The sequence below is a fragment of the Mixophyes fleayi genome, chromosome 2, assembly GCF_038048845.1.
Source record: "Mixophyes fleayi isolate aMixFle1 chromosome 2, aMixFle1.hap1, whole genome shotgun sequence".
Lineage (NCBI taxonomy): Eukaryota > Metazoa > Chordata > Amphibia > Anura > Limnodynastidae > Mixophyes > Mixophyes fleayi.
The window spans coordinates 93,577,801-93,604,002 of record NC_134403.1 but is presented as its reverse complement, the minus strand read 5'-3'; the positions used below and the strand labels follow the sequence as shown (position 1 = coordinate 93,604,002).

General features: G+C 37.6%; 2 protein-coding genes across 2 annotated transcripts in view; one reads left to right on the top strand and one right to left on the bottom strand.

The window, feature by feature from the left end:
- Positions 1-26,202, top strand: part of RB1 (RB transcriptional corepressor 1) — a 195,775-nt gene that overhangs the window by 120,719 nt on the left and 48,854 nt on the right. The window lies entirely within an intron of this gene.
- LPAR6 (lysophosphatidic acid receptor 6) lies at positions 3,502-6,126 on the bottom strand. The gene has a single exon (XM_075199697.1). It carries the CDS (start codon positions 5,547-5,549, stop codon positions 4,491-4,493), a length of 1,059 nt encoding a protein of 352 aa, XP_075055798.1. The 5' UTR covers positions 5,550-6,126; the 3' UTR covers positions 3,502-4,490.

Here is a 26,202-nt window from a genome sequence, read left to right as displayed (position 1 = left end):
TCAGTCATCTAAAGCTCAACAAACACATCCATATTGATGCTAGTTTTTGTTTCTATGCAAAGTAATTAGCTGATGGCTGTACGCCATTCTCTAAAATTGTAGCATTGGTTGTTACTTGTATAAGAAATACTGGTATTATCAAGTCTGAACGCATCCTATCCAATACCCCTGCAATACTGCTTGTAGCAGGAACCGTACCATGTGTATCTATACTGAGTATAATTGTTGCATAGTCAGCACAATTTTCCAAAATAGATTTATACAGTATAGATTTACACATTTTGTTTTTCTTGCTCCAAGGTGTACTTTACAGCTCAATGTAAAATAGACAGCTTCCTTGCTATATATAGTCTTTGAGGAAGTACAGTGGTCAAGTGTGTGTGTATATATAAACAAAAAAGTGAAATAAACCAGATTTGTAACCTGCCGTCACATTCTTAGATCATAGGGTGTAACAGAGGCATGTAATCTGACAAACAATTTTATGGGTGTGAAGTATTTGATCATAGAGCAGATTCTTGTTTCAGCAGCAACATTAGAAGTGATTTGTGCACAGGGTTTACTGATTAGCTGTATAAACCCAGACAAATAAGAAATTCATAGACACCATTGTTGCATTGTAGTTAGCTTGCATGCATGGTGTTTGCATACATATGAACTGATTACAGGGTCACCATGCAGCATGTGCCTTCCATACGATCTATCAGGTTTGCATAGCTGATAATGTACCTCTAGCTATATAACAAAGCTTTATCTAGATACCTGCACAATATCTATACCTGTCCATTCTACTCCATGCTCTCTACATTATGCCTATACTGGATACTGGATAATGCAGAGTTTGATTTCTGTTAGATTATTTTTGATGGATCAGTTTAGTTCATTCACCAATACAACAATATTTTACATGGTGATTGTCAGCCAGCCCATAAGAAATTAGAAATACACTGCTGGATTTGCATATTAAAAATAGTAGATATTTTGACTGTAGTGTATACTATATTGAGTTCCCTATAAAGTTACTTCTAATTTTTGTTTTTGAAAGGTTGTGGCATCAGAATATTTAGCAGACTTTTCTTTTAGGCAATGGTGTTTGGTAATCTGTTATTAACCATACTTTTATTTTTGTCTGGTAAAAGTAGTAGGTGAGCATGTATCATTTTTATACTTAGTTGTTCACTGTGGTTACATAGAAGTGGGTAAAGTTTTTACAAAATATAATTTAGCTTTAAAGGAATGAAATCATATATCCCTATAGAGATTATCTCAATAAGTGGATTGGTTATCAGTAGTCTGTAAATCCTCATTCTCACTGTCAGATTGCCAGCTCTTCTATCCTTGGCGTTATCGTCACTACTGCTACTTTGGACTCACTTAAGACTATCTGTAAGATGTACATGTATACATTGTAAATGTTGGCACAGTTACTTTTAAATATAGCACAAAAGTATGGTGGTAATTACAATGACCTTTCTTCACTTATTCATAACTTCAATAGGTAAAAGTATTCATTGGTAGGCTTGTTATAGTATATATAATTCTACATTCACTAAGGGTTTCCTGAAGTTTTGTTTTAAGTGTTAACTTACTCTTGGATATTTCCATCAGACCGTCGGCAATAAAAATGTTTTCTGAAATGTGACCGCTTTTGTTTTTCATTCTTGTATACTAAAATTCTTGCGTATGAGAGCATTAGACAAAGTGAAAGTGATAGGTATACTTTTAAGAACACTGTTTGTATTTACCAGGTTCCATTCCAGAGGGGTTTGTGCTTTGCTTAAAAAAAAATATACTTTGTAAACATACAAAGTCATCTAAGATGATCACTAATTTTGTAGCAGCACTTTCAACACTATTGAGAAGAGGCTATTTAGTAATAGGCCCCAGTGAGGCTGAATATTCATGTCCTGCACAGAGTTTGGCACTCAGTGAGGGCTTGTTGCAGCTTGCATCTGCTATTCACATGGGTGGCTTTGTAATCTGCAGGTCACACCACTGCTTTTTAAATCTTGGATCTTTATTGTTTGCTTTAACTGGCCATGTGAACATTGGGTGCAGCATTAGAAAAAGCTTTGAAAATGCTACTATGAACAAGCCCTTAATAGCACAGCTGGGCTAAGCTGATATACACAGTAACTTGGAGGGCCAATTTGTTAATTTTAGGCCCCAAATCTTTGTCCATAGCACCAGAATGGCCATCAGCCCTGATCAACCATTGACCATATTTGATTGTCTATTGCTATCTACTAATGTGGGAAGTCATGGGAATTCTACAGTAATAGGCCCCAGTGTGAACTGGTGGCTTACCATCTGGTGGGTAGCCAAGTTGTATACAGATCCCCGTCACTTGGTGTTGGATCTGTGCTTGTATTAATCAATGATTATATTAATTACATGGGCCACTAACTATCCATTGGAACTCTTAATAATCTGATAAATGATTACTTTATGAGGCCTCTGTTTTAAAAGAGTCTATAAATATATTTTTTATAGATATGTATGTTCCCTGTTGAAATTCTTCATTGGATGGAAAGCCATTATATATCTATCTGTCTTGCAATAGACCCCATCGCATTTATCATGCTTGGCATGTACAGAGCTGGTCCACAAACTTAATTGCTTTCAACCAAACTGGCCTAATATTTTACATGATCAAAATCCAATTTCAGCCTTTTGTGTTAAAATTGAGATTCAAATTATATATGCAATTTAACATGTTGGCTCTATACTATTTTAATTTACATCTTTTTTTTTTTTTTTTTTTATTTTATGTATGGCTGTACTTATTTTACATTGTAACTCTTTTGTTGTGCAGTCCAATAAAGCAAAACCAAATTATCAAGAGCTGAAGATAGGCCCATGATACACAAAAGACTTCAGCATAACACCCTGGAGCAAAGAGAGCCTTTTGTTCTCAACTCAATAACTTCTGCAAGACCAGGGGATTGAATTGATTAGTGGAAGCACGCACGTGGGCGGATGGTAAGGGAAGAGAATTCAGCTGAATAAACCACTTGAACACTGACCTGCATATGCACATCACCTTTTTCCCATTTGCCCTAAGGAAAAGGAGTTGCTTCAACTAAGTAATAATGCATCCTTGACATGTCTTAACAGAGCAGACGTTCCCTGTGATCAACTATTCCGGAGTGATTCATCCTATAACCAGATTTCACACAGTCTGTCTTTTTTACAACAGCAAATTAAATGTGCAATTTGAGTTTTGTTGGAATAAAACAATTTGATGTTTCACAATATACATAGCATAAAGGTGTCACATAATATAATAAAGAATCAAGAATAAATTGAGGAATAGTCCCTATTATTTAATGGCCCCATAACATGTTCCAATTTATCTTCGCTAAAACCTTTGTTTTAGCTTATTGTGTGGTCATTTAGTCTGTATATATATCTGTGTATTGTAATAGACACAGGAAGTGGCTCATGTGCAGTGCACATAATGACCTGCAATTTAATAATAAACTAGTCCATTGCAAAAGCTTTAGTTTTAAAGACAATTCTTTAATTGCACAATATATCAGTTGACCAGTTTATCATGTTTTTTAAAAGTACCAACTTTAAATAAATTCACAATTCAGTCACACAGGGGGGATAGATTTAGACTTGCGTTTACAGTGTTCATAAAAAGCATTTACCATGTAAAATACTATTTTTATATTTAGTAATATACTAAATCTAAGTGCCTTCTGCAAGAAGGGTATAGTTAATATTTAACACTTTTATTCCCAGAACTGATCCACAAGACTTGCAAATCGTTTAGGAAGAAAGATGTTAAGTCTTTATACTATATGCAAATAGCAGCCTTGCATACAAATAATGAAACCTACTGGGAAGAAAATGAATGTGAGTCTCATATTCCTCATATACCTTCAGGTGAAGGCAAATCAGCCATTCCGCATATGTACACAATTTATACATTTTTAAACAAATTAAGACTGTGGAAGCTGCTCCCTCTTTAGGAGCTGATGAGCTTAAACTGAGAGAGGCTGCACCTTAATGACTACCATCAGAGCCAGAGTGACCTGCACACATTCCTTTTTAAGAAAATATGCCTCTATTTAAAAGTTGTATTTGATAACTGTAAAGTATTGTCACTTCATATTAAGGCGTTAAAGCCCTTGACAGGACACCTATGAAAAATGAAGTGTGTGTAATAAGCTCAGATGTATTTTTAGGCATGTTTTATATTAATTCTAGAAAACATTTTACCTCCTTTGACTGCCAGTGTGCCCTCATTGATGCCATTTAAAGGGTCAGGCATCACCAAATGCCAGGGCTCCATTTACCTTCATACAGACCCCTCTTCATAATGAAGAAAACAGGTATAAGCTTGATAACAAAATGTCACCAAAACAGAAATGTCTTATGATGGTCAATCAATTTAAAAGTAAAGCGGATTTGGGTTGTTGGCATTTATATGCTGTAGCAATCCAAATGTGTGTTCAGTTTTTATCCAAGCAGTGCAAGCATCATATTGTAGACTCATTTTCAAATATTTTAGCTTTCAGAGACTGTAGGTTATGCTGAATAAAATTTTCTGAAGCCATGGTTTCAGAGAAGCGAGAGTCTTTCCTCATGGGGCGGTTTCTCTTCTTGATGGAATTTTGAATAGTCTCTGATGTAAAGTAGTAAACAATGGGGTCAAAACAGCAGTTTGATACAGCGATGCATAATGTGATAGGGTACATAGTTCTGACCGCTGCCTTCACTGAACAGTTGCTAAAAGCCTGAGTCCTCATGAGGGAGTAAAGCACCAAGTTGACGTTATATGGTATGAAACAGAAACAAAAGATCACCAGGTGGACAAAGATCATCTTTAGCACCTTAGTTTTGTTCAGTTTACTCCTGCTTAATGTCACTGGTTTCTTTAAAGTCTTTAACACCATTGTGGAACAGAAAACATTAAGGATTAGAGGGATGAAGAACCCCACGATTTCAATAAAAATCACAATCTTTGACAAATACGTTTTCCAGGTATCCTCAGAGAAGTTCTCAAAGCAGGCCTGTGTAGAGTTGTTTTTGTTATCTGTATTTGTTGATCGGAAGAAGCTTGCTGGGGCACTGCCCATGATCACTGTGAACCACACAGCCAGGCATACAATTTTTGCCTTTTTTCTCGTCCTGATGGTCTTTGACCGGAAAGGATATACAATTGCCAGAAAGCGGTCCACGCTAATGCAAGTTAGGAACAAAATGCTGCCATACATGTTTGTATAGAACAGTGTAACGGATATCTTGCACAATACATCCCCAAAAGGCCAGTGCCTGGCCGCAAAGTAGAAAATCCGAAAAGGGAGCGTAAACACAAACAGAAGGTCTGAAATAGCCAGGTTTATCATGTATGTTGTTGTTTCGTTCCTCACCTTTAAGGTGCAACTAAAAATGTACAAAGCAACGCAATTTGATATCAGACCAAGAACAAACACCATACTAAATATGCACCCATACAGAGTGTACTTAAAGTTGTCATCAACTGGGCAGTCTGTGATGTTATTGCTTACCATCGTAATTGGGGGCCCCGATGTCATGGAGAAACTTCTCTGATCTCTTGTAATCACAAATCCTTTGCAGGATACATATGCAGCTGGCTTGGAGCTCCCCCGCACTGTCACCCCGAGGTGTGATGTGGAGCAGGGATTAGTCTCAGACAAGCTCTGGGCATCACTTGGAAGATTTTCCTGCTGCTTCCTTTCCAACAAATGCTTTATAATACACTCGCAGATGTAATGTTATTACCATTACTTGGATCCTCCAAACTCAGTATTCCAGGAAAATCCCACCTTTTGTAGCCTTGTGCCTTTATTCCTGGCAGCTAAAGGTGAATCAAGTGTAACAGACCAAGTGTTTCAGAAGCTGTGCAAGAGGACTTGCTGGGAGAAAGTTGTACATGTTCACTCTGCTGGCAGTGTTTTTAATGCAAATGCAGATATTCTTGGAGAACTCGCTGGTTGCTGCTGTCTGGAAAAGTTTCCTCCTAGAAATCTGTAGGGATGATGAAGAAGACAAAGTCTTAGAGTTAAACAAAATCAAGAGTATGCTCTGTGTAGTGCCGGTAGTAATAGCGTCTGCTTCTGTGAGCTCTCACACACAAAAAGACTGAATAACACAGGAAGAGGCCGGCCCTAAACAAAGGCTGGAGACTACCCAGTTTTTTTTTCACTTCAGTCTGATAAGGTCTTGTGGGAATATACCTGAGAGGAGTGTAAATGACCAGCAGGAGATAGTGCTGAGTGATCCAGTCATTCTCTGCACCATAGTGTTCAGGCTGATTGTTTAACAATGTAACTCCTACTTATCTCTTGTAGACTAAAGCTGCACATTACTGTATGTGTTTTATTGTAGTGTTTGTTTCAATTCTTTGATAATGGATTTGTAATATTAGCACAAAACGAATTCCACAAAGAAAAGCCATTGCAAATAAATTTGCTAGTGTAGGGTTTGGTAACTTCACAAGAAAAATATTGAAATCTGGTGGATTTGTTGAATATTTTGTAGCCACCTTGACAAGATAAGATCCATGCTGACCTCCCTGCCCTTCCTGAGCTGCCCTTCCACTTATCACCAGGTCAGAAAGCAGCTGGGATAAAGAGAAGGGTAAACATGTGGTGAGCCATTATTTCAAATTCCAGCCTCATCATTTTACACACTGTGTAAATAAACATTTTGTTGCTTGCATTTCACACAGAGTGGCTGCTGTCCGTGCAACACTTGGTATTCTGTACAATTATTTACCATGTACACTTTTGTGCAGTCCCTTTTTTAACAGTTAATTTATTATTTCTTTTCCATTTTCCAAACATATAGCATCAACTAGTCTAACAGCACTCTCATAATTTAGAATATTTGAAATAAAAACAGCCAGCGAAGGCAACCAGAGTTTTGCAAAGGCAAGAACCACCCATTGAGCTCACCTGAGCAATCTGCCTATCTGTACTCATCATCAAGGTTAAGTAGCGTGATATATGTTTAAAAAAAATAAAACGTAGAACATCTCCATCATTTTATTTATATAACGCCAGCAAATTTCGTAGCACTTTACAATTAGGAACAAACACAGTAATAAAACAATACTGGGTAATACAGACAGGTAGGAGGGCCCTGACCGCAAGCTTACAATCTATAGAACAGTAAATGTAAATTATGTTTGCAAGATGTTGTATCCCATGTCTGTTAGGTTATCTGTTTGGTACATTATGCCTGGAGTAAGGGTATATTCTGTGTAGATATGTGTGCATGTGTCTGTGGGTATGTGTATATATGTATGTGTGTGTGAGACATACACACACACACACACACACACACACACACACACACACACATATAATATTTGTGCGTGTATATTATAAAATAGATTCTAATTATGTTTGTCTTTTCATTCACCCATGGACCAGTGAGGGACATTCCATCACAGGGGACTGTAGCTAGGATGCACCTACACATATTTAACATTGAGCATGATGAATTGACGCAGAGCCAAACCCATTAGAGGAGGAAGTGGGGGTTGTGGGCATTGCGTGCTTGCACTAGTGTATGACATATCATTAACTACTTCCTACTGTTTATGTTGTCACTGACCCCCTAATAACATAGACTTGCAGTCAGGCACATCTACTTTGGGTGTAGTATAGTACATACACAAAAGTATTAAATTATGTATTTTAGTACCCTTCATACCTCTGTACTTTCATAGTCCCCTGGCTTTTCTGTGTGTCTGAAGCTGGAAAATGGTCTTACAAAAAAAAAAAAAAAAGTAGATTTATTCAGTGTATTTTGCAAATACCGCACTTTGCTTTTTTTTTTTTTCTTGCAATTTTTTTTTCGGTTTTGTAAATGCATTTGAAGTAGTAGGGGGGGGGGAGGGGGGGGGGGTGTAACAGCAATTGCATTTTTCCTTCCACGACACAAACTGCATAATATCTGTAAAGTTCGAGTAAACATTTATAATATGAATACCTAAAAATTCTGCAGGCTGTACTATTAAAATATGAATTAATTCATTAGCTTTAGGTCTCCATACACAGCAATTTTGTGAGTATTTGGTCTAATCCAAAACTACATGATGAGATCAACAGGGCTCTGGCCATCTTAAGCCTCGCGTCACACAGGTGCTTTGTTCATATGATATCTCTAGTCCTACATGTGTAGTAACACTCAATCGTTCATTATTTAATATTACGATCACCTCCTGGCTAATAATAATAATTATTATTTTTATATCAGTGAGTCAACAAAATGATTTATCCTGTTTTCTAAGATTAAAGCCACAACAATAATTTTACACTTTATTGTGCCATCTCTTGATAAATTGCATAATTGTGGAATAAAGGAGTAATACACGTGAAAAACCCAAATATTTACTTTTCTGTAACCAAGTAAGAACAGTATTTTTTGTTTTTACAATATTAATAACATTTACAATATCATTATTATAACAGTAAATAATTGTGCAAGGTAACTCCGGAAACATGAGTAGTCAGCAGGGAGACAGTGATTCAGTTGTCTTCAGGGAATTCCCAGAGCTGCATTTTCCACAAGTGTCAATGGTATCAAACATCACCCTAGAGACACATTAATCTCATAGACCTCTTAACATACTGTATTCTTCATAAACAAGAAAAGTAGCATTTTTCTATCCAAATTATTTTGTTTTCATATGCTTTTATTTATAAACATGTTTTTCATATTTGCGCTTTTCTTCATTTTTGTAGAATTTAAATTTATTTAAAAAAAACGTTTTTCACTAAGCAGCATTCAGGATTTAGAGCAGATCCCTGTGTGTCATTTTTCTACCACTTACTCTGAACAGTTATTCATATTGACTAAGGGTGCCCACATTCTAATTTATACACAAGTTGAGCGACAGGATCATCGTTCATTGTGGCCGCACGCATAGGTGGCTAGATGAGACAATATCCAGGCCATGGGGACAAGCCTCTGGATCACTTCTTGCCTCACTGTACCCTGCACATGCAGTCAGAGGCACATAGCAGTCATCTTCCAGTTTAAGGATTTGGTCACGCCAATCCGCTGGTAATGTGCTTTTCACCAGCTAACTAGTGCGTTCAAACTGGATGAATGAGCCCATAAAAGGCTTTTCACACCATTGCGTTCTAAAATGTAAACTTCACTTTTAAAATTTAGAATCTTTTCTTAAAAGCCTGCACTAAAGTGTGCATTCGTTTTAATGTATTTGTTACCCCCTCCCCAGTGCATGTGTGTGAACTCCAACTAAAGCCAATTTGGTTGGTCAGTTTGGTTGAAAACAACAAAATTGGCTCAATACTGCTGTGTGTGACAAACAATCATTACACAAGAGATGCAACCACAGTGACTTGGTGATTAGCAATTGTGTGTGGAGTATCTGTGGGGAGTTTGTATGTTCTCCGCGTTTGCGTGGTCCTCCCCACACTCCAAACATACTAGTAGGTTAATTGGCTGCTATTATATTGATCCTCATCTCTCTCTCTGTATGTGTGTGCATGTTATGGAGTTTAGACTGTAAGCTTCAATGGAGCAGGGCCAGATGTGAGTTCTCTGTACATCGCTGCGGAATGAGTGGCGCTATATAAATAGATGACGATGATGCTGAATGGGCATATTCTAAAGGCTTGTCCATAGCTTATCCAATGATCAGAATGCATGGGGTTGCTCCATAAATTGCGATCCCATTTTTAGTCACTGTATTCTGGTATATGTGTCCAGTTTTAGATTCTGTGCAAAGTGGTATTGAGTTATTTATCTTGTGTTTGGTGATTTGCTCTGTGTTAACTACTTATATACATGACATAAAAATGTACCCATTTACCCTTTGTTAAACAAACCATGAACAATTCTTGTTCTATTTTGGGTTCATTCATTTTTGAAGATGTCCCCAAGACACATACTGTGCTGTAATTACCGAATTTCACCTTAGAGGATACATTCCAGCCATTCATGTAGGGAAATAAGACCAGTGTTATCCATTACCTTAGAAAATTTACTGAAAGTGAATTGGGTAAAATATACATTTAAATTTTAATATTTCATATATAATTATAGTGTCGTTTTTTTTCTGGCTAACTTAATTTTGGCAGTGCAGTATTTGAACTTTATTTATAACATACAGTGATTCCCGATGTGTGAAGTTATATCAAAGGGCATGTTATACTCTGTGCTTGAACTGGAAATATTTCCAGAGGAAATGAACACATGTATACTGTGCTAAGTAAGGAAAGCTCTGCTACCCACAAAACCTGTGCCTATTTTAGTGTGCTATAAGTTTAACCTGGTTTAAAGTCTGTGTGTTCTTTCAGTAATAAAAAAAAAAAGGGAAAAAAAAAATCTATTTTTGGAATCTGAACACTTATTCTTAATATGATCCCAATCTGTAAGTCAAATATTTTATTTGGTTTGTCTCTGCAACAGATATCACATGCATACTTAAAGGCGTCCTCACAGGAGGTCAGCCTCTGCTCTGTCCAGTATAATGTTCCCTACTTTACAGGTCTTGTGATGTTTCCAGTTAACTGAAACAGAAAACACATGAACGGTGAGATCGACCGCTCATGCATTGGTTCCAGTTATATTAACATTCAGTGTAAGCGGTAACATTGCTGCAAAGGGATTGAACTGCTACTATGATGGTGGTAGCTCCTAAGTGAACTTTAGGGTGCACATTACCTTTGCGGAGAAGTTAGATCACATTGTGAGATTAGAGCACAGCATCAGCTTGTCGTGTTTATGTATGGCAGACAAGTTAGAGACAAGATTCCACCATACAGTAGCAGACTAACTTGCTACATAGACTCTGCGAATCTGCTGTACTCCATGATCATTAGGAAGAGGACCAAAAGCAAATATTAGATTTCTTGCATATTTAAAAGTTACATGTCATTAACTCCTGATATTCCATAGACTCTTTTACTGAACGTTTATATTTTAATTGACCCTGCAAAACATGTTTTTCTAAGTGGAAGCTTGTCCAGCTGTGTGATTTTGACGTAAACCTTTCTTTTCAGTATCTAAAGCAAAAATGTGAACAAATAAGTCATGGATGTGCCCTAGGGAGCCATGAGCAGAAAGCGTTCCACCTTGTGTCTGACATTCTTCCTCTCATATATTGCACAATTTGATGATAGATTGTGTCCTCCTTCAGGAAATATGAAGATACATTACCCTTGAGCATTATTTTTAGAGTTTATTTTTTAGATGTTCTTTTGTCACTTAATCTGTCTTAGTAGCATCTTTTCTACCATTTGTGACAATCTGTATTTATATGTGACATATTGTTTATCTCACTGTTGTTCAGCTCTGTTGAATATGTTGCTGCTATTAAAATCATGCATTCTCTGCTGGCCAATGGTCGCCTTGCCTTTGATTTGATCTTTTGAGTGATTTGTTTGGAACCATGTAATCTGGATCCAGGGCTGAATACTGAACTGTTTTCATCACTAGGCTTTCATCACTGGTGACATTCACTTAGGTGCACAAAGAAATTAGTCATCCTCTGTTAACTGATATATACCAATAATGGGAAGTATATGTGGGTATAACATGCCTTGGTCTTAATGACAGCACTCAAGGGGTTAAAAGGTGCCCAAGTTTTTTAAGGACAAGTAGGACTAGTTCTCTACATGACTCCCTAAAGAGCGAAGGATGAAGCCGCCTTTATTTATTGCCTGATGATTTTTGATCACCAGGCATTAAATAATAATAATAATAAATGCTCAAAAAGTGCTCAGTACAGTGGTGAGATATTTCTCAGCAGCAATGGGATGAACAGAGGGATTTTAGTTTTGTGAAAAAGACACTACAAAGTCAGATTTGCTTCCACTTCTCTTATAAAATGCTGCTTGGTGTTAAAAATTAATCATGTGAGAGTGAAGGGACTTTGTGACTTTTGTATTCCATTGCCTAAAGTGTTCTTAGAAAAACACACTCCTGCAAAACTGGAAGGTGTAAAATGATTATTTCAGTTTATGTATATAGCACCATCATGTTATGCAGCACTGTACAGACATTATTTACCATTGATGCTTGCGCACTAAATTCCAGTGTACACACATTAGGGTCCATTTTACTCAGCAGCCAATAAACCAGGGGTCGGCAACCCCTGGCACGTGTGCCTGATGTTGCACTCAGTGCCCTGTAGTCTGGCACGCAAGAGCCGCTTTCACTGCAGCACATCGCCAAAACTGATCTGGTGCTCATTCATGTATGTATGTATGTATATATAATAATATCACTTACAGTTGACCGTGGAATATCCAGCAGGGATGACCTTTCATGAACCGTCTTGGTGCAAAGGTGGCATCCTATCACAGTACCACGCTTGAAGTCACTGAGCCCTTCAGAATGACCCATTTTGTACACAAATGTTTGCAATTGGAGACTGCATGGCTAGGTGTTTGATTGTATACACTTCTAGCAATGGGTCTGATTGAAATACCTCAATTCAATAATTCACAGGTGTGGCCAAATACTCTCTTCCGTGTGTGTGTGTGTGTGTGTGTGTGTGTGTGTGTGATACATACACAACTGTCACACCTGGGCTTGACTAGATTTTAGCCGGCGCACTGATAGAAAAGGGTTGCCAATCCCTGCAGTAAACCTGCATAAATAAAGGTGTGGTTTATGGTTTTTCTTTTGACCTGTGGGAGGAAACCCCAGCAAGCACAAGGTTAACATACAAACTCCACACAGATGGGCCCCTGATCGGAATCACTCGTGACCCCTGTCCTGTGAGACAGCATGTTAAGCACTATGCTGCCTAAAATGTGGCATGGAAAAGAGAAAATACCGCACCAGGTAATTCCCAAATCTTTCAAGAGGGTAATCGAAATTATCACAAAGTATGTGTTACATAGTTAACCCTCCTGAGAGTGGTGCACCCACACATAGATTAATTGACAGATAGAAACAAAGGAGAACATGTGTATAAGGGCACTCTTGGGAACTTTAATAATATACCCGTTAAGTAAACATCTAAAATTCAACTTTATTAAAGGACAAAACAGCGAAATATAAAAAGTTTTGTTTGAAAATGAAACCTATATTTGTACTGTTAAAATAAGCAGAAAAGATTCTGCTTATCCACGCATACCAGCTCTCATGTATATGTATATAAAGGTGTGTGTGTGTGTGTGTGTGTATATGTACGTGTGTGTGTATGTATATATATATATATATATATATATATATATATATATATATATATATATGTATATGTATATATATATATATATATATATATATATATATATATATAATATTTATTTACTTACATACATACATACATACATACATATACACACACACACCTTTATATACATATACTTGGGAGAGCTGGTATGCGTGGATAAGCAGAATCTTTTCTGCTTATTTTAACAGTACAAATATAGGTTTCATTTTCAAACAAAACTTTTTATATTTCGCTGTTTTGTCCTTTAATAAAGTTGAATTTTAGATGTTTACTTAACGGGTATATTATTAAAGTTCCCAAGAGTGCCCTTATACACATGTTCTCCTTTGTTTCTAAAATGTTTCATTGTAAGTCATAGTTGCCTACTTTGTGACTCTCCTCCGGGAGGACAGGTCACGTGACAGGGGTAGGAGGGGGCGTGCCAGGTCTTTGCTTCACCATAGCCACTCCCCCACTATAAAATGCTTAAATTCACGGCATTGAATAGCCGGGGAGGGGGGGGGGGAGGGGGTATTAATGACACGATTAAGCCCCTCCTCCGATAATCAATACTGTGAATTTCGGGATTTTTGGGAATCAAGGAGGGTTGCCCACTCTTCGGGAAGTCCGGGAGCCTCCCAGCGATTCTGGGAGAGTAGGCAAGTATGTTGCAAGTACAGGGATGAAGGTGGGGTTTTGGTATGTCTGAGCAGCTGGAAAATGCATGTCCTTTTACAGGGAGGAAAAAGTCTGTGCTCCCACATGTAAAACGGGACACCTCCCTAAATTCACTTTTTCAATGCCAGCTTCTTTAAATAATTCTATCCAGCAAAATGAATTCTTGTTTTCTCACTTAGAAGCACATGTCCCCCTAATCCACACTTTCATCCCCGCACACTGTGCAGTCTTGGCCTGCGGGACCATGCACTTAACTCTAAAAATGGGTGCATTTGCGCAAACGTTAGGTGCATTATGTACGGATTAGCATTCAGAGTGCACTTTTGAAATTTCAGATACTACCATTTCTGTCATCTTTTGGTTTTGCACTAGACTTGTACTAAAGTAACCTTACGTGTCAGCAACACTTTAGTCTATACAAAAGTACAGACTTGTGTATTTCCATTTTGTTTTTGTTTTTTTCTTGTATTCTTTTGAGTCTGGGGAACAAAGGCAAACAAAACCTCTCTAGCAAGAATAAAAGCTGAAAATGCAGAAAAAAAAGTGTCTGGGATTGCGGAATGGGGAAGCAAACTAAATCCAAAGTAATACTAGAGCTTGTGTCCAGGCCTTTATTTGGTCCGATTGGCTTTGTCATGCACAGAACCTCCTCTGAATGTACATGCCTGGATGGAAGTTGTCAGTATACATGGAAAACCTCTATGCTCACAAAACTGTTTTGTCTTGGACCCCTTCATTTTTTAAATATATATGTTTTATTTAATGTTGTCACCCTATTCGTAAACACTATGGGGTAGAGACGTTTTTTTTAACAGTGCGTACAGAGAATGATCCATGTGGTTTCTGAAAACTCCATGTAACAACCAGCAAACAAGATAAGGTATTGTTTGTAAACATCAGGATGTTTATGGTCAATGGACTGTAATACCTGAGTGATTCACACCTTTCCACCTAAACAAAAGTGTAGGAAATTGCTATAAAAACGTATTAACATAACAGATACAGAAAACTAAATTGTGGAATAGTGATACAATGTTGTATTGAGATGCACATGACTATTGTGGTCATTACATAATAGTAGGCTTCCAGGGTGCAAAGGAAGCTTTCATCAGATTGGTTGCAAAATCTGATTGTAGATGTGTTTGAAAAAAAGTACATTTGTGGTAAGTATGTGGTATGCAGGCTTGCGAAAGTGATAAACAGGGTGGCCTAGGAATGTGGAATTCCTTTATGAACCAGAGCATAGTGGAGCAAAACCATTTGTTAGGCTACACATCTGCAATCTTGTGTCAAGTTACATTTAACCCCTGCCAAGATGAGTATGTTCGGCTGCACTTGTGAACATATTGGGCAATAGAACAGCAGTTGTTATAAAAGCAACCTAATATGGTGAATGATGATGATTATTATTATTATTATTATTATTTATTATTGTTTATATAGCATCATATTATGTAGTGCTGTACACAGAATATGCAACTATTCACATCAGTTCATGTCCCTTTGGAGCTTTCAGTTTAAATTCTCTACCACTCACATATATAATACATACACTATTAGGGCCCATTATGTCAGAAGCCAATTAATTTATAATTGATTATAAGTTATCATCGCTCATCTTTATATCTTTTGTTTTTAGCGGTGGTCATATTATGCAGGCCCTGCCCCATTGGAGCCTACTTCTACAGTATGTAGAGATATACAGATGTGTGTGTGTGTATGTATATGTATGTATGTATGTATGTATGTATGTATGTATGTGTGTATATATATATCTATATATATATATATATCTATATATATATATATATATATATATATATATATATATATATATATATCTATATCTATATCTATATCACTTTCCTTAAATTTTATCCCTCTTGGGACTCCTACATTGATATTTATGGATACACCCTTCAGGGCCTGTTTCATTAAGGAACCCAATTTGCATTTTTTTTTTTTTAAACAGACAGAAAATGTAAGCAGGTACACTCGTATTCAACAATTGGAGGATCTTGTGAAACGTTTCTGATTGAATACCAGGTTGAAGTATGCTCTGTCTATATGGTACTTGCCATATGTAGACAGACATGACACACTACAGGATACATACAATGCATATGTTTATACAAATTCAGAACACAGATAAACAAATAAATAAACACCTTTTAATAATCATTAATGAAAAAATATTAAACTCAAAGGGGGGTATTCAAATGTCCGCGGGCTCGAGCACGGAAAAGCTATTACCGTTAATACGGTAATCTCTCGCTGGATTTCAGCTCGCGGCTCCCTGAGCTGCGACAGCTCGCGGCTCCCTGAGCTGCGAGCTGAAATCCAGCGAGTAAATTACCGTATTAACGGTTTTTCCACGCATGATTACCGTAATAACGGTAATCCTGCGCGGACCGCGGGATTTTCGGCAATCCCGTGGACAATTGAATATGCCCCAAAGTGTGTTCAAATTTTTGTTTTGAAAATGCATTTGTCAGGATGTTATTAATGCCTACTGTACATAAAATGCTTTTTTTTACAGTTCTTAATTGCAAACGCATGTTTTGGCATGTATACACAACCGTCATCACTATAACTTGCTCTAACACCTGCCCTGTAGATGGTGCAAGGGATACGACTAAAAATCATGTACTTGAGAGATATCCAGAGTTTGATTTGGATGAATGTGTGTCCGCTCAACCTCGGCACGCCTTTACTGCACAGGGCCTATGTGCATACACCCCTTTCCTCACCCGATCCACCCTTGAAATTGTAGTTTGTTTAGTCTGTAAGCTCTCGTGGGCAGGGTCCTCTCTACCTTATGTTCCATGTAGGTCTACTGTCTGACTCTCTCCTACGTCTTGTCATGTCGTTTGCCGCACTCCCCATAGCAGTACTCACGCTTATCTGTGCTACTTATGTGTATTACGTTATCTGTTTGTTACTTTTGTATCCGGCTCTACGGGATCTGTGGTGCCTTATAAATAAATAATAAGTGTCCTTTGCTTTTGAAGATGAATTGGATGCAGTTGCGTTCACTGACGTTTAGTCCGTTTATGGGCTTGCACAGAACAGTTTTATTCAAAATACAGCATGTATCTGCATTTACGTTCCTTAATGAACTCACTGTTTTAGAGGGGCCTGTGCAGACATGTTAAGTTCCTACCACCTTACAACCAGCCCATTCATTAAATTGTACTTCTCAGTTTTCTTCTAAAATACGGCTTGGTTTGGCTTCATTTGGTTGAGGTTTGGGGAAATCGAACTGTGACATGTAGCACTTTTGTGTGTGAAACTTTTCCACATTGTTTACACTGGAAAGTGGAAATGTGTTCTCTTAAATACATTGGATTGAGTCCCTGTGTGAACCAGTACAGAGTTGAAGCAAAAGTCGAGCAGTTTTGTAGAGTGAAGCTGACTATACACCCTTCTTTCTATAAAACAAGAAGCAACCCTAAAAATTTGCCCATTCCTACCGTTTATATCTCAATTCATCTCCCGTCCACAAATTGAAGTCTTAGCTTTTTTTTTTTTTTTTTTAAAGCAGTGCAAAAATAACACCCAGGCATGTCTACTCCATACTCAGCCTTAATGTCTTTGCTCTACCAAATTCTGGCCAACTCCTCCTATAGGCTAGTGCAGGTTTTTGCTCCTTCGCAAACACTGCCATTTTTCTCCCAAACCAATGATCTCTGGTGGAAATCTAATGCGCATTGAGGTGTGTGATGTTACCACAGAGTATTCTGTGCTGCGCTTTGTAAATTACTAGTATTTGTATATCTGACTCTTCTTTGTAATATAGCACAACAATACGTTCCGTAACACAGTGATAAGAGCTTCTGCCCTTCACATTCCTGTTATTTGGTGTGCCTTCATGTAACAATAATGAATTCAAGAACTACAGTAAACACTGCAAAAAGGAGCTTTTGACATTAAACATGCGCTTAAATGCATTATTAATAGAGTGTAATCACTTTGTTTTACTTTAAGATTATGAAGTAATACAAAATAGGAAAGGAATACATAAACATTCTGAATTTATTGCATATCTACTTTTGTTTGCAGTTTATGCTATATATGTAAGTAACAGAGAACAGGTCTGGAATTTAGGCTTTCCAATCCCTTGTACACAGAATATGTTGTTGTTCACCTTTCTTTGGATGCATATTTTTTCTTTAGTGGGTTGTACTAGGTTTTAAACCTGAAAGTCAGGGTTGTTTCTTTATATAGAAGAGCTACTGCTGGATTTCAGAAATCTGTGACGTTTCAGTAGAGTTAAGCTGGGTACACACTACAGGGTTTTTGTCCAATAATCGGCTCAACCAGCCGACATACGACCGCCCATTCGAAAGTCGGGTCAGTGTGTGTAGTGGCACGATGGTCGAAAGTCTACCCAAATGGACGATTGTCTCATCATTTGGTTGGTCGTACCGTTCAATATTTTCATTCCAATCTCCTTTCCGTTGTGTAGTGTGTATAAATTTCCGACCGATCCACGACAATCCTCCGATACTTCCTCACAATTGCTCACGACATCATGGCTGTAAAAAGTCGTTGGCGACATGCCTGCTCGCCCCTTTATTGTCTAAACCAAGGATAGTGTACATGCAATCCATGGATGTAGCGATCGGATGTAAAATCGATCGGCATAAAAAGATGGTGGAAAATTCTGTAGTGTGTACCCAGCTTAAGATAAAGGTTTGTATTGAGGGAAGTAATTTTTCCTTTGTATGTGATACTTCCTGTATGGAACTTTCTGTGAGCCTAAAATGGTTAATATTAGGGTACAATAATTCCAGTGAGTTATAAGAAATTATATACAATAATATCTTGTATAAAAAAAGCGTCTAATAACACTTACAAATCTATATATGGAAGTTGCTATACCCTGAGATATTTGACACCCTATTTACCTTTGCTTTGCATCTGATAGTAATCTATTGTTCTGTCACCCACCATTTTCTTGAAAAGGAGGATAAAAGATGTCAGCTGCAGTTTCATTCAGTTAGATTACTGATAAGAATTGTGTTATGCATTCATTCACCCAACAGAGCAATAAGTGGCATCTGCAAAACTCCCAATTGTTCCAATTTTCACAATTTGTGGACCCAAAAAGGTGCACAAAGGGGTGTGTATTGCCAAACTCTTGTGTGTTGCCGGGCAGATATGGACACCATTTGGGCAGATCAGATGCATGGGCTATTTTGTCTCTCTTTTACATATGGGGGTATGTATTTCTGGGCTTGGTCAGTGGTGACTCTTTACAGTCCTGTAAATAAGAAAGTGCACCCTCTTTTAACTCTGGGTTTTTACATATCAGGACATAATTAACAATAATCTAGTTCATATGGTAAACTTATCAAGCTGTGGGTTTGAAAAAGTGGAGATGTTGCCTATAGCAACCTATCAGATTCTAGCTGCCACTTTGTAGATAGTAGGGAATAAATAAATAGAATCTGATTGGTTGCTATAGGCCCCATGTGTGTATAAGAAGAAAAAAAAGGAAACCCTATGATTCAGTACCTTGTAGAACATGAGTTTATCAGTCTCATACGTCCTATTTGAGGAATTTTGGGTCACTCCTCCTTCCAACACTGTTTTAGCTAATTTTGAGTGCATTCATCTATGCCATACTTGCCTACTTTTAGAGGCAGCTGTCCGGGAGCGGGTCCGTCGAGTTGGCATGGCCACGCGCGGTGCACCGTTATGCTACGCCCCTGTCAATTTTGGGTCATTTTAGCCAATCACGGCAGGGGGTGGGGCCACGATGGCGCGTTTAGCCCAGCCCCCGCCATCTTCAACAGCAGCGACTTCTGAATCCGGGATTTTTGCCTGCTCTCTCTGGAGTCCGGGAGAACTCCCAAAAATTCGGGAGTCTCCCGGACATTGCGGGAGAGTAGGCAACTATGATCTATGCACGATTCTCTTAAGGTCCTGCCATAGTATATCAAAAGTGTTGGAGCCTAGCCATTAAAGTACCTTGATTCTTTTGTTTTTCAGCTATCCAGTTGTAGATTTGCTGGTGTATTTAGAATAGATATCCAGTTGCACGATCCAATTTCAGCCAAGCATCAGTTGTCTGACAGAAGACCTCACATGGTTCTTTAAAATACTCTGATATATATAGAGGAGTTTGTGATGAATTGAATGATTGCTAGCTGTCCAGGTCCTGTAGCTGAAGAAAATCACAAATAATCACTCCTGCACCACCATGCTTGATTGCTGGTATGAGGTTCTTGTGATGATGCACTGTGCTTGAATCATACAACTCCAATTTGGTTTTGTCTGTCCAGAGAACATTGTCTTGTTTTTTAAGATGCAACTTTGCAAACCTAAGTCATACTGTAATGCAAATTTTGTGGGGGTGACAATTAGGGATGTGCACCGGCCACTTTTGGTGTCTCGTGTTTTGTGTTTTGGATTCGGATTTGCTTGAGGTTTTGGGTTCGGATTTGTTTTGCAAAACACCTGACGAAAGGTTTTGGTTCGGATTTAAGGTTTTGGATTCGGATTTATTTTGAAAAAAACATAAAAAGTGTTAAAATCAATTTTTTTTGTTTATTTTCACTCCTACGCTATTATTAACCTCAATAACATTCAATAACGATCATTTCCACTAATTCCCAGTCTATTCTGCAGAATCAGTGAACTTTGTGATATTGCAGTACCAATGGACTTATACTGCAGGATTGTTTTTGGATATTTTTTTTTATTTTTTTTATAACTTTTTTTAAAAATTTTCGGGCTGGGCTGGGCTGTGTCCTTCTAAGGGCATCGTTATTTCCCCAGCACAGCACAGCACGAGATATAGCAGGACAGAGGACCACCTAACACAACCTCCCTCTACCCTGATCAATGCCCGAGTGAAGATGGCGGCGGCTAGCGGGGAATTTATAGGATCCGAGTATCGCGAGATCCGACAGCGGGATTATGACTCAGAGCCTCGGTTTCAGTTTTGCAATTGGCGGGAATACCCGGATCTGTCTCGGATCCGGCTCGGATCGGCAACGTTCGGGTGGGCTCGGATTTCAGATATCCGAGCCCGCTCATCTCTAGTGATAATGGCTTTTCTCTTGGCCACCCATTTTTTGATGAAAGCTATATTTGTTCAGTCCTTTTCTGATGTCTGGAATGTTAACATTTTCCATGTTGACAGAGGCTTGTAGATATTTGGATCCAAATTCTGTTCTTCTGAGCATATTCTGGGACATATGAATGGAAGCTGACTCTGTTACAGTAAAGTAATAATTCATTTGTAGACTTCTGCCACAGAATATCTGACACATACGAGTAAGATTTGGGGAAGGGGGGTTCAATTATAGTAGTTAGTTATTCATTCACAAACTGTAGCAAGACTAGCACAATCCAGCTTTAAAGTGTATATCTTAACAAAGACGTGTTTCAAGGTTTATTAGAAGGTGCATCAAGCACAAGGTTTTCTCTGCTTTTACAAGAGTGATTTGTGTGTTCATTCTATTTAATGCCGTAATGATTAACACAAATGTTCATTGTGTTGTCTATTTAAGTCCTTGATTGCCAAGGTTGAGAAGGCCTTGTGTACAATATTTTCAGAGCTGTTAAGCACATGTTGCTAGCATTTAATCTGTAAAGCTGGGTACACACTGATGCAATTATCGTGCAGATCACACAATGAATGTCCATTTGGTCATATATTGCAAGAGTGCATATACTCACAATCATGTTTTATCTTTCCAAAACACATGCATCTGTTGATTTGGTTTTATAAACTTCCTAAAAATCACATTCATCGATGGAACGATGTTGGGCAAATATGGAAGTGTGTACGCACTCACAACCAGTAGTGTAGGCAGATCTCTAAAGAGTGTACAGAGTCACAATCTCTTCAGCAGATGCTTGAGAGATGAAGATCACAGTTCTGAAGGTAAATTGTGTAGATCTGTACAGATAAATCTGCATGCTCGTTGTTGGTAAAATCGTTACAGAAATTGCATCTGAAGTAAAATGCAATAGTGTTTGAGTCAGGATTGTAAATGTATGAAGATACGAAGACTGGGTACACACTACAGAATTTTCTGACCAATGTGTTATCTACAATGATTGTACCTACGACTGAAGTTCCCATCAGTCGGTCGATTCATGCGTACACACTATGCACATTTTAAACGACTAACCGTCCGGCCAGCGATTTTTGTCTGTCATGACGTATCAAAAGATTATGACTCCATACACACTGAAACAATATTTGGCCTTTTGTGTGGCAATATGCCAAATCATTTAAATAAAGCGCTAAACATCACCAGCAAAAACTCCCACAGTTTGGAGGAATGATCGACAGTTGGTCGAGTAATTGGTCATGATTTTGTACACACTGCAGGATTGAAGGACCGTTGGAATAAGATTTATAGTACTGCTGAACAATCAAATAAAATGACGATTGGTACTGTAGAATGACTGACGTTCATCGTTTAAATATACCCACTATTGTGATATTGGCCCAAATGTTCGTTTATTGCTCGGTAGCTGGCTGTAGTGTGTACCCGGCCTTAGTAATGAATACTGGTTTTACTGAAACACCTAGTTGTCTATAGGCCTCTCCTGTACCAGTCCTTGCCATGGGCAAATGTGAGTAAGATCATGGACAATGCCTCTGTAGGGGTGAGCACTCTATCATCTGAATCATGGAGTGAAGTTCCATACTATCAATTTTGTTCCAGGACATATTTATTTAATTTAGCTTCCCACTTTTAATAGCTCAGGCAGCAGTTAACGCAGTCCTTGCAGATGTGACACCAGATAACTGGTGAAATAAGATGGTACTCCGTAAGTAATCTGGATCACCGAACAACTGGGTTTCCATTGTGACTAAGAGAGGTTACATTCCGCATGTAGCACCTCCACAGTAGACTCAGCGTGGTGTGACAGGGGAATAATATTTCTTATCCACTTTAATGTTGTACTGAATCAACAGTGATCTTCCCTATAGGAGATCCACGGAAAACGGATTCTCATTCAGCCATATTTTTTAATCTTATCTTTAGGATCTATATTTATAAATCTCATAGCATGGACTCAAATACACTTCTACCCTTTTTGAAGGTATGTGATGTGGACACAGATTACTTACTATGTGTAGTCTGAATGCTCTTGTTGTCACTAGAGTAAAAATACTCAGAAGATCATTAAGTAGCTTTTATATTAGTTCTGTGAATCTAGCAGAATGGTTTCCTCCAGCTATGTAATAAAGCTGTCACCCAGGATCACCCAACATCATCAACTCATAATAATAGATCTTGGACCTTGCTGCATAGAAATTTCCTCCTTTGTGCAATATATACCACCGCCAACCTCCTTTCAAATATTATATTAATTCAGATACTGACAATGTGGGAACACAGTGGGACTGATTCATCAAGCATTCCAAAGTGAACACAATTTATATTTGTGTTTTTGTTGGGTTTTTTTGTTTTGTTTTTTTAAACAAATGGAAATTACATGCACGTAAGCCCATATTCAAATGCATGCAGATCTCCAATAATGTTTCCAGTTGAATATGATTATAAGTACGCTCTGCCTATACGGCACTTGCCGTATGCAGGCAGACACAACAGGCTGCAGGATTATTTATTATTAAATACATTAACACATTAATATTATCATTAATAAAAATACATTTAAAAAAAAACTTTTTTTTTTACATGAAATACATTTAGCAGAATATTATTCCTACTGTACATAAAATGTATTTTTACAGTTTCTCTTAATTGCAAACACATGTTCTGGCATGCATACGCAACGTCATCACGATCAATCCTCATTTATACCTGCCCTGTAGTTGGTGCAAGTGATACAACTAAGAGTCACATACCTGAGAGATGTCCAGAGCTTGAATCAGACGAATGTGCGTATGCTCGAACTTTGCACAACCTTACTGTACTTCGGCTACGTGTACACGACTCTTCCCTCTCCCATTGCGCCCATCCAATCGTAGGCTGCCAGAAGTGTCATTTGCGTTGGAAAATGAATTGCATGCACTTTCATTCACTGGCATATAGCCCATTTCTGAGCATGTGCAGAGCAATTTCACACAAAATACAGCACGCAACGGGACTTAATGAATCAAAATTGGCAATTGCTGATGCTTAATAGTCTTGGTAATTTAGCAGAGAGCCCTGATAATCTACATTGTTGTGGTAGTGCAGTTGTGTCTAGTCCTCATGTTCAGTTCAGGACCTGAAATATCAGTCAAAAGACCATGCACCTTGTGATGTTGTCTTTTAAAAGTTGAAAACACTACACATTTTATTTGCTATCCATTTAGGTTTTGTATTGTTTTACTTGTGAATCTTATGACCTCATATTGATAATTTGGTTGAAAACATTTGTTAGATATTATACTTAAGCCTTGCTTGAACCACATGCTCTTTTGCTTGTACTGAAATTATTATTATTTTTTTAATCTTTAAATCTAGTCCTCTCCTGTGCCCTTATGATCCAATACAAACGTTTGTGTGTAGGGGGAAGGGGGGTCTTTTTTCCCCTAGTCAATGCATTTTGTAGACCATAAAATTGCACATTAACTAGTTTTGTCCCCTTTTTAGCAATAATCTGATTGTAAGTAATGGCTTTTGACCCTGGAAAGTATATTTAGTACTTTTAGTTTGCTGAACTATCCGCTGCAATTACTTGTTGAGTCTCTGTTTGATAGCAAACAATTAAATATTTGTTTTAAGCAATGCTTGAGCAAAAGACCTCTTCTGGATTTCAGTTTTTCTAGCAGTAATCTTAATGACATCATTGTTACATGGTGTACGAGGTAAACCGTCCATCAACTTCAACTTTTTTTTTTCTTTTTTTTTTAATTATAAGTTCTAGATGTGTTGACCAAGGGATGGCAAAAGAAATCCCACCAAAAACATCACCTCACAGGGGTGAACACATTTCTTCTTGACTACGATCCTTGACAATCCCTTAATTTTTCAGGATCTTTTAACTAGGAAAATATATTTTCAGACTTGATCTTTACACATGCATAACAAATTTTACACAACTCTGCTGATCTCTTAGGCGATTGAACCGGACGTCTGAGGATAAATAGGGGATTACTAGACATGATATGTTTCCTGTATCCGGAACCTTAGATCTCACTAAAGTGTGTATAACATTAAAATATTTAATTATAAACTCTGCTACATTTCATTACAAATAACTATGTGTTGGAACTATATTTAATATGAACTAATTACAAGTGTATATGTTTGTGTAAATGTGTGTATAAGTGTTTGCACGTGTTGCGGTTAATTACGCTCCTCCACGCTGTAGCGTGCTATTCGCATAATTTCAGACAAAGACAATCAGCTTGATAGATATTAATTTGAAATTACCATATCCTATTATTTGACTTCGACATATTGTACGCTGCAGACGTGTGTATGTAGCGGAGCATGGTGATAACAGAATCCTATGCCCAGTTAGCATGTTTTATAATTTTTGGGATTTCTTTCAAGTATTGGTAAGTAAATTAATGCTGTGCTCCAAGATTTTTAGATATAAATGTGAAAAAAACCCAATGAAAATTAAATACTAAAAAAAAGTGTTTCTTTGTCTTTCATTGAACAAAATAGTCACACCTAAGAATTTTTTTGTTTTCATTAAACCAACTTGCATTCCGATTTGAATAAGGCCCAGTATGTGGAGAAATACAACAAAAATGTTCATTGGTTTTGCAATTTTTTAGAAATTAATGTAAATATGTTTTGAAACTGCAATTTACAATGTTTTTATCAAAATATACTAGAAACATTATGAATTCAGCTGAGTATCCGGCACTGAGGAGATTTAGTGGTTGATTTTGCACCAGCAAGTATGAGGTTTAAATGTGTTACCAAGACTATTCAGGGTATAGAAAACTTAACACCTTTATCAGAGAGTGCTCTCATACCAAAAGCTTAATTCATACCAGTTTATTTTGGCCTTTTAAATGCGAAAGCAGACCGCTCCTCCACGTTTTATAGACAACAGGACATGTTCTAACACACCGCTCAGCATCTCACTGGTGTTTTACCTTTTGCTGGTCAAGTAATCACTATGACTAGAGACAAATTACTGTGCGAACTGTAGACAATAAGAAATTAATCCATGTATCACTGTTGCAGTTGTAAATGTTGTTCTAAATTAATAATAAATACATTTCTGATTTTAGGCTTAATAAAGTGTAAACCACAGGAGGCAGGGGCTTACCTTCACTTGTGGTAAGCTTTTTTACTTTGGACACTTAAAAGCAAGTTAGTTGAGCGCAAACTTCAGAAGACTTACTGCTCCTGTTACAGGCAAAGTGTATAACAATATATTGTGCTACAAGCTGGAGG

Excerpts from the sequence above, each read along its gene's own strand:
- LPAR6 (XM_075199697.1), bottom strand. The coding sequence starts at position 5,549 with ATGACATCGGGGCCCCCAATTACGATGGTAAGCAATAACATCACAGAC.